Below are 13,281 nucleotides of genomic sequence, written 5' to 3'. Positions count from 1 at the left end.
GGAATGTGATTAAATGAGGGATCTTGCAATTCTAGTACATAGTTCCCTTAAAGTTGAAACATGGGCTCATAGGATAGAGAAGAAAACATATGGCACACTGGCCTTCATAGATCAGGGCTCAGAGTACAAAACAGTCGCCTGAATTGGAGGAAGTTAGTTATGGGGACAGATTGAACAGGCTGGGTTTGTTTTCCCTAGAGCGGAGGAAGATGAGAGCTGATAATCAGTTTATATTTTCCCTGCATTGCCCAACACATAGATGAAATGTTTAAGCAAGTTGTAGTTCAGCATCTTGCATGATGAGTGAATTCAGCAAAGTGAACCCGGATTCCCCTCAACCTACCCACATTATTCTTTCAATGATTACAAGTGACCTGTGTTATAACATTCAGGTAACAGCAATTTCCCCTTACAAAAAAAATCACGAATTACTACCCAAACATATGAGATAAATTTCACTCTCACTGAATTATTGTGTAAAAAAAAATAAATCTTTCCAACTTGTGTTTCTTGATGCATGTACAGATGAGATGGGCTTCACATTATGGAATATTGCATAATGGACCCTTTATATGTAGGCAAACCCCCAGAAATTGAAGTTTCAAAACAAGGACAAAAAAATAAGCATACAGTGGATGAAACGTCTTCCAAGTACTCTTGGTGTGAAAGATGAAAAAAAATGCCCTCAGTTTCAGATTGCTAAGTGACATTAAGCAATGTGGGAACTAAGCACATAAATATCCTATACTAGAAAGTGTAGATACAGAATGAAATGGCACATTCCTTGTCTGCCCTACTGTCATATTAGAGAACTCCTGATCAACACTCTCAGAGCCAGATGTACTTGGACTGTTCATTGTTTCTACACCAATCTATGAGATACTAGTCAGCTGGAAATATTACAGGGAAAGCAAAAGACTCCGACTAGTTGTCTCTCACTTCCAGCACAATAATAGCAACATACCACAATGCATCTGTTCCCATAGAACAATAAACAGGCAAGGACCACATCATTTTTTTCAGAATTTTCAAAGAAATACAGTTAGCAAACTTGAGCAAACTTGAGCATATAAACAACAGGAATTCTGCAGATGCTGAAAATTCAAGCAACACACAATCCTCCCCTCTCCATTGACACCCCCAGCCTCCCCCCTCCCCCCTCTGATCCCAGCTCTCAAGATTCCAGCCTTGAACTCCAGGCCGGGTCTTTATGTGCTGCTGTTGTGACTCCCGTCTCCCTTTCCCCCACCACCACTCCGCAGCCCTGTCTTCCTCAGATCCCACCGTCAACTCCTGGGCCCTCGGAGGCTCCATCTTCCTCTCACCCCAACCCTCCCCTCGCCATTGACACCCCCAGCCTCCCCCCTCCCCGCTCTGATCCCAGCTCTCATCCGTGCCGGGTCTTTACCATCCCCTCCGACCTTCAACTGTCGGAGGCAGAACGCTCGGTCCTCAGTAAGGGCCTCACCTTTGTCCCCCTTCGCCCACACCTCAGCAAGTTCCGTGTTCGCCACGATGTGGAACTTTTCTTCCGCCATCTCCGAGCCTACTTCTTCGGCAAGGACTCTTCCACCCCCACCGATGACCCCTTCTCCCGTCTTCAACCCTCTTCTTCTTCATGGACACCCCACTCTGGTCTTCTGCCTGCTCTGGATCTCTTTATTGCTAACTGCCGACGGGACATCAACCGTCTCGACTTCACCACACCTTGTCCCCATTCCAACCTCACTCCTTCCAAACGCTCTGCTCTCCACTCCCTCCGCACTAATCCTAACCTTATTATTAAACCCGCCGATAAGGGGGGTGCTGTTGTAGTCTGGCGTACTGACCTCTACCTTGCCGAGGCACAGCGACAACTCGCGGATACCTCCTCTTATTTACCCCTCGATCGTGACCCCACTAAGGAGCACCAGGCCATTGTCTCCCACACCATCACCGACTTTATCCGCTCAGGGGATCTCCCATCCACTGCTACCAACCTTATAGTTCCCACACCCCGCACTTCCCGTTTCTACCTCCTACCCAAGATCCACAAACCTGCCTGTCCTGGCCGACCTATTGTCTCAACTTGCTCCTGCCCCACCGAACTCATTTCTGCATACCTCAACACTGTTTTATCAACCCTTGTTCAATCCCTTTCGACCTATGTTCGTGACACTTCTCACGCTCTTAAACTTTTCGATGATTTTAAGTTCCCTGGCCCTCACCGCTTTATTTTCACCATGGATGTCCAGTCCTTATATACTTCCATCCCCCATCAGGAAGGTCTCAAAGCTCTACGCTTCTTTTTGGATTCCAGACCTAATCTGTTCCCCTCTACCACCACTCTGTTCCGTCTAGCAGAATTAGTCCTTACTCTTAATAATTTCTCCTTTGGCTCCTCCCACTTCCTCCAAACTAAAGGTGTAGCTACAGGCACCCGTATAGGTCCTAGCTATGCCTGCCTTTTTGTTGGGTTTGTGGAACAATCTATGTTCCATGCCTATTCTGGTATCTGTCCCCCACTTTTCCTTCGCTACATCGACGACTGCATTGGCGCTGCTTCCTGCATGTATGCAGAATTCGTTGACTTTATTAACTTTGCCTCCAACTTTCACCCTGCCCTCAAGTTTACCTGGTCCATTTCCGACACCTCCCTCCCCTTTCTAGATCTTTCTGTCTCTGGAGACAGCTTATCCACTGATGTCTACTATAAGCCTACTGACTCTCACAGCTATCTGGACTATTCTTCTTCTCACCCTGTCTCTTGCAAAAACGCCATCCCCTTCTCGCAATTCCTCCGTCTCCGCCGCATCTGCTCTCAGGGTGAGGCTTTTTATTCTAGGACGAGGGAGATTTCTTCATTTTTTAAAGAAAGGGGCTTCCCTTCCTCCACTATCAACTCTGCTCTTAAACACATCTCCCCCATTTCACGTACATCTGCTCTCACTCCATCCTCCCGCCACCCCACTAGGAATAGGGTTCCCCTGGTCCTCACCTACCAACCCACCAGCCTCCGGGTCCAACATATTATTCTCCGTAACTTCCGCCACTTCCAACGGGATTCCACCACTAAGCACATCTTTCCCTCCCTCCCTCTCTCTGCATTCCGCAGGGATCGCTCCCTACACAACTCCCTTGTCCATTCGTCCCCCCCATCCCTCCCCACTGATCTCCCTCCTGGCACTTAACCGTGTAAGCGGAACAAGTGCTACACATGCCCTTACACTTCCTCCCTTACCACCATTCAGGGCCCCAAACAGTCATTCCAGGTGAGGCAACACTTCACCTGTGAGTCGACTAGGGTGATATACTGTGTCCAGTGCTCCCGATGTGGCCTTTTATATATTGGCGAGACCCGATGCAGACTGGGAGACCGCTTTGCTGAACATCTACGCTCTGTCCGCCAGAGAAAGCAGGATCTCCCAGTGGCCACACATATTAATTCCACATCCCATTCCCATTCTGACATGTCTATCCACGGCCTCCTCTACTGTAAAGATGAAGCCACACTCAGGTTGGAGGAACAACACCTTATATTCCGTCTGGGTAGCCTCCAACCTGATGGCATGAACATCGACTTCTCTAACTTTCGCTAGGCCCCACCTCCCCCTCGTACCCCATCTGTTACTTATTTTTATGCACACATTCTTTCTCTCACTCTCCTTTTTCTCCCTCTGTCCCTCTGAATATACCTCTTGCCCATCCTCTGGGTCCCCCCCCCTTGTCTTTCTTCCCGGACCTCCTGTCCCATAATCCTCTCGTATCCCCTTTTGCCAATCACCTGTCCAGCTCTTGGCTCCATCCCTCCCCCTCCTGTCTTCTCCTATCATTTTGGATCTCCCCCTCCCCCTCCAACTTTCAAATCCCTTACTCACTCTTCCTTCAGTTAGTCCTGACGAAGGGTCTCGGCCTGAAACGTCGACTGTACCTCTTCCTAGAGATGCTGCCTGGCCTGCTGCATTCACCAGCAACTTTGATGTGTGTTGCTTGAGCATATAAACTCTGGCATTGACCACATTCAGACTTGACTACCTGACCTCCAATCTTAACTTCTTTGTGCTCTTTCTGTTTCAGAGTTGCATCGTCTTTCTGCATCTTTAACAGAATATAACAAAAAGGACACTTACACATGCTCAGTGCTGGTTGAAAAGCTTTCAGTTTCTTAATGCAGCTCCCTGCTGTCAATAGTTTGGCAACACAGATGAAATACATACTCAGTGTTTGGAACTGTAAAAAATAACTGAAGGAACACACTTGTATAGTTCTGCTAGAAAACTAACCCTGAAACCTCTAAACAGGAAGTGACAAGTCAGTCAGCTGCTTCCTCGTGTCTTGCCACTATTACAGATAATTTGATAATTTAATCATATAACTACCAGCGGACTTTTCTGAATTGGAAGTAGTCCTTCCTTAATAAATATATTTAATCACAACCATATTTAGTTTAATTTGGATCTCTTGTGTAATTAATCTATAGTACAAATTGCTAATAATGGACTAATGGCAACTTGGACCCAAAATAGATTCCAATTTAAGTACTTTTGAAATTGAATGTAAGCCTTCTGGAGCACATTCCACAGCACTCATGAGAAGATTAAACAATTGATCCTCCCAAGAACAAATGCAATGCAGATAACAGAAAAGTGAAGCACAGACATTGAGTGCCTGCTGAAGCTGAAGATGCACAGTCAACACTTTAAGAACAGTTTCTTCCCCTAGTCATCAGAGTTCTGAACGATTTACGAATTCATGAACATTACCTCTCTGTTCCTCTTTTGCAAAATTTTTTTATTGTAAAATATTGTAACTTTTTTTTTTATATCTTGCACTATACCGCTACCACAAAACAACAAATTTTACAACATATTTCTTTGATAAATACTGAATCTCACCAAAACAGAGGCAACAAACGCAGCTATTAAGCTCCAATCTACATAGCTACGTTTATGAAGAGGTTATAAAATAGACAAAGACTAAAAATATGGAGATGATCATAGTCTAAAGTGCATCTCCCTTACCAGTCATAAGGCTGGGCATAAAATCAATACAAAAGCACAGTTAGAATACAATTACTCTTCAAAGGTTTTGCTGCTCTTGGGTGGATATATACTAATAAAGAAAAATCAGAACTTCCCCCAATGAAATGCATTTGTCCTGGCAAACATTTATTCCTCAAACATTACCAAGTCATGAAGCGGTATAGGCAGACCACAGATACAGAGGCCTCCTGCACTGAACTGGTAATCCTACATTCTCTGATGAAGATCACCTGGCAAGACAAGGTCTCCAATACCGAGGTCCTCTCTTGAGCCGGAATGCCAGCAGTTTCAACCTTGGTGATGTCAGCCCAACTGCGCTGGGCAGGACATGCTGTCAGAATGCCTGACGGAAGACTGCCCAAGGACATCTTGTATGGCCAACTGTCCAGTGGTACCCGAAAACGAGGAGGCCAGCGACTACGGTGCAAGGATTTTCTGCACAGGAGCCTCAAGAAAGCTGATGTTGCCCCATCAACATGGGAGAATCTGGCTCAAGATTGCTCACAGTGGAGGGATGCCATCAGAAAAGGTGTGGACGCTGCTGAGAACAAGTTCAATGAGGCAACAGAGGAAAGGCACAGGAAGTGCCACAACAGAGCTTCTGCCCCTCCAGGCCTCACCTGCCAAGTATGTGGCAAGCAGTGCCTGTCAAGGATCAGCCTGTACAGCCACTCCAGGACGCACATATCAAACCCCACTAACTGACTGCAAGGAACCGAGGAGGGGGAGGGGGTTATTAAAGACAATGGTGTCTGATTACTGTGGGAAGATTACACATAAACAGTTCGTTAATTGAAAAGACAAAAACTACTACCCCATTCCACATCTTGCAAAGATGTTCATTTCTGTAACCAACTTTTCAATCCTCAGAAGGAAGTTCACCACAATGATGCCTGGATTGGCACATTTCAGTTACAAAGGGAGATTGCACAGGCTAGGTTTGGTTTCCCTGGCGTAGGAAAGGCCAAGGGATGACCTAACAGAGGTGTAGAAGATTAGGAGGAGGATAAGAACAGAGGCATAGAAATAGGAGCAGGAGAAGGCCATCCGGCCCATCGAGCCTGCCCTGCCATTCAACAAGATCATGGCTGATCTGTCCGTAAATTCAGCTCCATCTACCTGCCTTTTCCCTATAACCCTTAATTCCCTTACTATGTAAAAACCTATCGAACTGCATCTTAAATATATTTAGTGAAGAAGCCTTAACTGCTTCCCTGGGCAGAGAATTCCACAGATTCACCACTCTGGGAAAAACAGTTTCTCCTCATCTCTGTCCTAAATCTTCTCCCCTGAATCTTGAGGCAATATCCCCTAGTTCTAGTCTCACCTACCAATGGAAACAACTTTCCTACTTCTATCTTATCTATCCCTTTCAAAATGTTGTATGTTTCTATAAGATCCCCCCTCATTCTTCTGAACTCCAGAGAGTATAGTCCCAGGCAACTCAATCTCAATTCATAGGTTAACCCCTTCATCTCTGGAATCAACCTGGTGAATCTCCTCTGCACTGCCTCCAAAGCCAGTATATCCTTCCTCAAGTATGGAGACCAGAACTGCACACAGTCCTCCAGGTGCGGCCTCACCAGTACCCTGTAGAATTGCAGCATGACCTCCCTGCTCTTGAATTCAATCCCTCTGGCAATGAAGGCCAACTTTCCATTTGAATTCTTAATTACCTGTTGTACCTGTAAGCCAACTTTTTGCGATTCATGCACAAGCACTCCCAAGTCCCTCTGCACAACAGCATGCTGCAATCTTTCACCATTTAAATAATAATCTGCTATTATTCCTTCCAAAGTGGATGATCTCGCATTTACCAATGTTGTATTCCATCTGCCAGACATTGGCCCACTCACTTAACCTATCTATATCCCTCTGCAGACTCTCCACATCCTCTACAATTTGCTTTTCCACTCAGTTTAGTGTCATCAGCAGATTTTGCTACGCTACACTCAGTCCCCTCTTCCAGATCATCAATGTAAATGGTAAACAGCTGCGGGCCCAGCACCGACCCCTGAGGTACCCCACTGACTGCCAACCGGAGAAACACCCATTTATACCAACTCTCTGCCTTCTCTGTCCAACAGCACATGGCTGTACGGTAAGGGGTGGGAAGTTCAAGGGGGATAACAGAGGAAGGTTTTTTTTTTACTCAGAGAGTGGTTGGTGCATGGAATGCACTGCCTGAGTCAGTGGTGGAGGCAGATACACTAATGAAATTTAAGAGACTACTAGACAGGTATATGGAGGAATTTAAGGTGGGGGGAGCTATATGGGAGGCAGGGTTTAAGGGTCGGCACAACATTGTGGGCCGAAGGGCCTGTACTGAGCTTTACTATTCTATGTTCTATATGTTCTATTGGTTAACCAATCCACTATCCATACCAATACACTTCCTCTGACTCCAAGCATCCGTATCTTATTTATAAGTCTCTTGTGCAGTACCTTATCGAATGCCTTCTAGAAATTCAAGTATATGACATCCACCTGTTCCCTCTATCCACTGCACTCATTGAGTCCTCAAAGAACTCCAGTAAGTTTGTCAAACAGGACCTACCCTTTCTGAATCCATGCTGCGTCTGTCTAATAGAACCACTCCTTTCTAAATGTTTCACTATTTCTTCCTTAATGACAGCTTCAAGCATTTTCCCGACTACGGATGCTAAGCTAACTGGCCAACTAGTTAAATTACTTAGTTAGCCAACTAAGCTGACCCGTCTTTTGCCTACAGCCTTTTTTAAAAAGTGGCATGACATTTGCTGTCTTCCAATCCCCCAGGACCTGCCCAGAGTCTAGAGAATTTTGGTAAGTGATTACCAACCGTCTACTATAACCTCCACCAATTCCCTCAGCACCCTGGGATGCATCCCATCAGGACCAGGGGACTTATCTACCTTCAGGCCCTCTAGTTTTCTCATCACTATCTCTTTAATAACAGTGATTTTATCGAGATCCTCACCTCCCATTTCATCCTCCCATTTCATCCATAACATCATTCTTTGGCACATTAGACGTGTCCTCCACCGTGAAGACAGACACAAAATAGTCATTCAATGCCTCAGCCATTTCCTTATCACCCAATATCAATTTCCCCTTATCCTCTTCCAAGGGACCTACATTGACTTTAGCCACCCTCTTCTGCTTTATATATTTATAAAAACTTTTGCTATCTGTTTTTATATTTTGTGCTAATTTATTTTCATACTCTTATCTTCCCTTTTCTTATTTCTTGTTTAGTTGTTCTTTGTTGTTTTTTAAAGTTTACCCAGTCCTCCAGTCTCCCACTTCTCTTTGCAACTTTGTACACGAGCTTTTAAATTTGATACTATCTTTTATTTCCTTAGTTATCCAAGGCTGACTCTCCCCAAGGATAGATAGGGCTGATAGTAAATATCTTTATCTCAAAATCCTTTTGGATTTTTAAGGGTCTCACTCCATCACTGAACAGTTCCACAACCTATGGAATTAATTTCTTGGAATCTTCATCTCATGTTCTCAATATCCACTGCTTATTTATTTAACTATTTGTTTACTTTTATTTTGTATTTGCAGTTTGTTCTTTGTCCATCCTATTGGGTGTGGTCTTTCAAAGATTCTATTGTGTTTTTTGAATACAGTGTATATGCCTGCAGGAATATGAATCTCAAGGTTGTATATGGTGACATACATGAACTTTGCTAATAAATTTACTTTGAACTTTAAAGGCAAGAGGACATAGATTTAAGTTAAGTGGTAGGGGGTATAGTGGGGATTCTGAGGGTGGCTGGAGTCTGGAATGATCTGCCTGAAGAGATATTCAGACAATATCTAACCAAGAAGCATCTAGGCAAGTGTTTAAAATCGCCAAGGCAGAGACTACAGAGCTAACATAATAGGTTGAATGTAGATAGATAAATAGGTTTATGTACATGGTGGGCCAAAAGACTGTATAACTACCTTGTGCTTGAGAATTTCAATGGGTTAAGCACCCATGTTTTTCTTTGGTGGGAGGTGATTAGGGAAGATTCAGATTTTCTTCCAAATCCCCTACTGGTTTTGTAGTGACCCTCACATTTATACTCCCTGGTTTTGTTCTGCACACACTACCAGAATAGAAAACTTCACAGCCACCAAGCGAGCAGAGATGACAACATCTCATCGAAAAGGTTGTACTTATGATGACAAACAAGAGAAAATCTGTAGGTGCTGGAAATCCAAGCGACACACAAAATGCTAGAGGAACTCAGCAGGCCAAGCAGCATATATGGAAAAAAGTACAGTTGATCTTTCGGACTGATACCCTTCAGCGGGACTGGAGAAAAATAGCTGACGAGTAGATTTAAAAGGTAGAGGGAGAGGAGAAACACAAGGTGATAAGTAAAAGCTGGAGGAAGAGGGATGAAGTAAAGAGCTGAGAAATTGATTGGTGAAAGAGGCTATGGAAGAAAGAAAAAGGGGGAAGGAGCACCAGAGGGAGGCAATAGGCGGGCAAGGAGATAAGGTGAGAAAGGGAAAAGGGGATGGGAAATGGAGAAGGAGGGGAGGGGTTGGGCAGCATTACTGGAAATTTGAGAAATTGATGTTCATGCCATCGGGTTGGAGGCTATCCAAACAGAATATAAGGTATTGTTCCTCCAACCTAAGTGGGCTTCATCACAACAGTGGGGAGGCCATGGACGGGCATATTGGAATAGGAATGGGAAGTGGAACTAAAATGGGTGGCCACTGGGAGAACCAGCTTGTTCTGGTGGATACAGCATCGATGCTTGGCGAAGCAATCTATGTCGGGTCTCACCAATGTGCAGGAGGCCACACCGGGAGCACCAGACACAGTAAATGACTCCAAAAGACTCACAGGTGAAGCATCCCCTCGCCTGGAAGGACTGCTTAGGGCCCTGGACAGTAGTGAGGGAGGAGGTGTAGTTGCAGGTGTAGCAAGGATCAGTAGGTGGGGCGAATAGACAAGGGGAGTCACGTAGGGAGTGATCCCTGCAGAAAGCAGAAAGGGGGAGTGGAAAAGGAAAGATGTGTTTGGTGGTGGGATCCCATTGGTGGTGGCGGAAGTTTTGGAGAATTATGTGCTGGACACGGGGGCTGGTGGAACTGATGATACATCAGTTTATATTATTGATAGTCAGTTGATATAATTTATATCAACAAATTTTATGTCATCTACTGTAAGTCGGTAACAACAAATCTGATTCAGAATCACAAGTCCAGCTGATAGCGCCTGGCTGCTAAATTAGACCAAGCACTGGTTTAGGTCATCAAACTAAAATTCCAGTCACCACAAGCTGGTTTTCAATGTCATAGTAAGTAATATGTAACACTTAAAATGCTGCAACCATCGTAGGACATATTAAGTGTCCCCAGCCCACTTAGAAGCACAAACTTCATAACAATCTGCTATTGCAATTTAATGAAAAATACTAAATCCAAAACACACATCATTTTGTTCACAAATCTGGTCTGCTGTTAACTCTTCTTGCCTCGGCACAATTCATGAAATACTTGACAAGTGTCTTCAAGGTGCTAGAAAACCAGACTGAAGGCAACATACAAATTAGATTCCATAGCAAGTCCTTGCTCCTCACATCAGGGAATTGCTTAGATTCAAATTTCTGTGCAACGTATCAGAAAGATATGTTCCAGCATCATCAAGAATATACCCCACGCTATCTAGTCCGACATTTAATATGCTCTAAAAAGGTCCGTAAGATAATAATGTGTCTTATACAAGACCATAAGACATATCAGCAGCATGAGGCCATTCAGCCCATTGAGTCTGCTCTGCCATTCCATCCTGGCTGATCCCAGACCCCACTCAAGCCCATACATCTGCCCTCTCGCCATGTCCTTTGATGCCTGACTGATCAGGAAACTATCAACTTCTGCCTTAAATGTACCCGCGGCCTTGGCCTCCACTGCAGTCTGTGGAAGAGCATTCCACAGATTCACTACTCTCTGGCTAAAAAAATTCCCCCCTTACTTCTGTTCTAAAAGGTTGCCCTCAAATTTGAGGTTGTGCCCTCTGATTCTGGATACCCCCAATACAGGTTTCCCCCGCCATCCGAAGGTAGAGCGTTCCTATGAAACGGTTCGTAAGCCGAAATGTCTAAAGCGAAGAAGCAATTACCATTTATTTATATGGGAAAATTTTGTGAGCGTTCGCAGACCCAAAAATAACCTACCAAATCATGCCAAATAACACATAAAACCTAAAATAACAGTAACATATAGTAAAAGCAGGAATGATATGATAAATACATAGCCTATATAAAGTAGAAATACTTTTCCACAATCATTGCCGGCACAGACCTCTGTAGTGAAAATCTCACACAAGCGCCGTCTGCAGAAAATCTTACCCAAGCGCTGTTGGCAAAAACACGGCGCAAGCGCTCTCCTGTAACCTTTCAGCTATGAAGCTGCCAAATCAGACCAAATAACACGTAAAAATACACAGCCTATATAAAGTAGAAATTATGTATGTACAGTGTAGTGTCACTTACCGGAATTGGTTCAGCGCCGAGCACACTGATGATGGTGTGTTAGACTGAGTTGTCGCAGGCTGGGTAGTGCAGTGGCCCCCACCCTTCGGGCCGCTGAGCGATACATTGCTGCGAAGCACGCAGGGGTCCAGCGGTAGCTGGGACGCACCCAGCACATCTTTAAGAAAAAAGTTGAAATAAGCATGCTAATTAATTATGTGCTGCCCGACACGTAATTGTCGGCCCAGATCAGTGCCGATTGCCAATGCATCGCCTCTGATCTGGGCCGACAATTACGTGTGGGGTGGCACCTAATTAATTAGCATGTTTATTTCGGCTTTTTTCTTAAAGATGTGTTGTGTGCCTCCCGGCTACTGCTGCATTCTCTGCGAATCGGCACAGTATCTGTCCGGGGCCCGGGTGTTGGGGTGGTGGAACACGGGGGTGTCATTTCATCGTCAATCAGGGCCAATCAGGGGGAGTGCTAGCAGTGCAGCTAGAAGGCCAGAAGAGCTTTACCATGCTGGAGCCCAATAAATAAATAAATAAATAAATAAATAAAGTACATAATTTACGCTAAGTGTAACACCCTTACGAGCTCTTTCGGGCTTTTCCAACACCATAGAACTCATCTTGCAAACGACTGCTTTTTATCGCGCGCTGAATTTTTGTCGTAACAGTGAAAACACCTTCTGAAAGCTAAAACAGGGTACTAATGTAGGTCTTTCGTAACAGTGAGGTTTCATAAAGCGAACGTTCGAAAAGCGGGGGACACCTGTACAGGAAACATCCTCTCCAAATCCACCTTATCTAGTCCTTTCAACATTCAGTAGGTTTCAATGAGAACCTACCCCCCCGCAACCAAAAGCTGCCAAATGCAACTCATACGTTAACCACTTCATTTCCAGAATCATCCTCGTGAACCTCCACTGGATCCTTTCCAATGTCAACACATCCTTTCTGAGATATGGGGCCCAAAACTGTTGATAATACTCCACGTGCTGCCCGAGTACTAACTTATAAAACCTCAGCATCATCTCAAACAAGAGAAAATCTACAGATCCAGGAAATCCAAGCAACACACACACACACACACACAATGCTCGAGTAACTCAGCAGGACAGGCAGCATCTATGGAAAGGAGTACAGAAACACAGAAAACATACAGCACAATACAGACCCTTCAGCCCACAAAGCTGTGCCGAACATGTCCCTACCTTAGAACTACCTAGGCTTTATCCATAGCCCTCTATTTTTCTAAGCTCCATGTAGCCATCCAGGAGCCTCTTAAAAGACCCTACCATTTCCACCTCCACCACCACCGCCACCCCATTCCACACACTCACCACTCTCTGTGTAAAAAACTTACCCCTGACATCTCCTCTGTATCTACTTCCAAGCACCTTAAAACTATACCCTCTCGTGCTAGCCATTTCAGCCCCAGGGAAAAGCCTCTGACTATCTACACGATCAATGCCTCTCATTATCCTGTACACCTCTATCAGGTCACCTCTCATCCTCCGTCGCTCCAAGGAGAAAAGGCCGAGTTCACTCAACCCATTCTCATAAGGCATGCTCCCCAATCCAGGAAATACCCTTGTAAATCTTCTCTGCACCCTTTCTATGGTTTCTACGTCCTTCCTGTAGTGAGGCGACCAGAACTGAGCACAGTACTCCAAGTGGGGTCAGACCACGGTCCTATATAGCTGCAACAATATGTCTCGGCTCTTAAACTCAATCCCACGATTGATGAAGGCCAATGCACTGTATGCCTTCTTAACCATAGAGTCAAG

The 13,281-nt window shown here is 44.9% G+C and overlaps 1 protein-coding gene across 5 annotated transcripts in view; it reads right to left on the bottom strand.

Moving 5' to 3' along the window:
• Positions 1-13,281, bottom strand: part of guk1a (guanylate kinase 1a) — a 67,319-nt gene that overhangs the window by 39,677 nt on the left and 14,361 nt on the right. The window contains exon 1 of one of the 5 annotated variants that reach the window (XM_072254132.1): positions 4,110-4,227. The exons of the other annotated variants lie outside the window; for them this stretch is intronic. Coding sequence (XP_072110233.1) covers positions 4,110-4,194 — 85 coding nt within the window. The 5' untranslated portion in view covers positions 4,195-4,227. Of the gene's footprint in view, positions 1-4,109; positions 4,228-13,281 lie in introns of those variants that run through there. 5 annotated transcript variants of the gene reach the window in all.

This window comes from Mobula birostris, chromosome 3 (assembly GCF_030028105.1).
Source record: "Mobula birostris isolate sMobBir1 chromosome 3, sMobBir1.hap1, whole genome shotgun sequence".
Taxonomy (NCBI): domain Eukaryota; kingdom Metazoa; phylum Chordata; class Chondrichthyes; order Myliobatiformes; family Myliobatidae; genus Mobula; species Mobula birostris.
The sequence above is the reverse complement of the archived record's forward strand: the minus strand, read 5'-3'. Positions and strand labels throughout refer to the sequence as shown.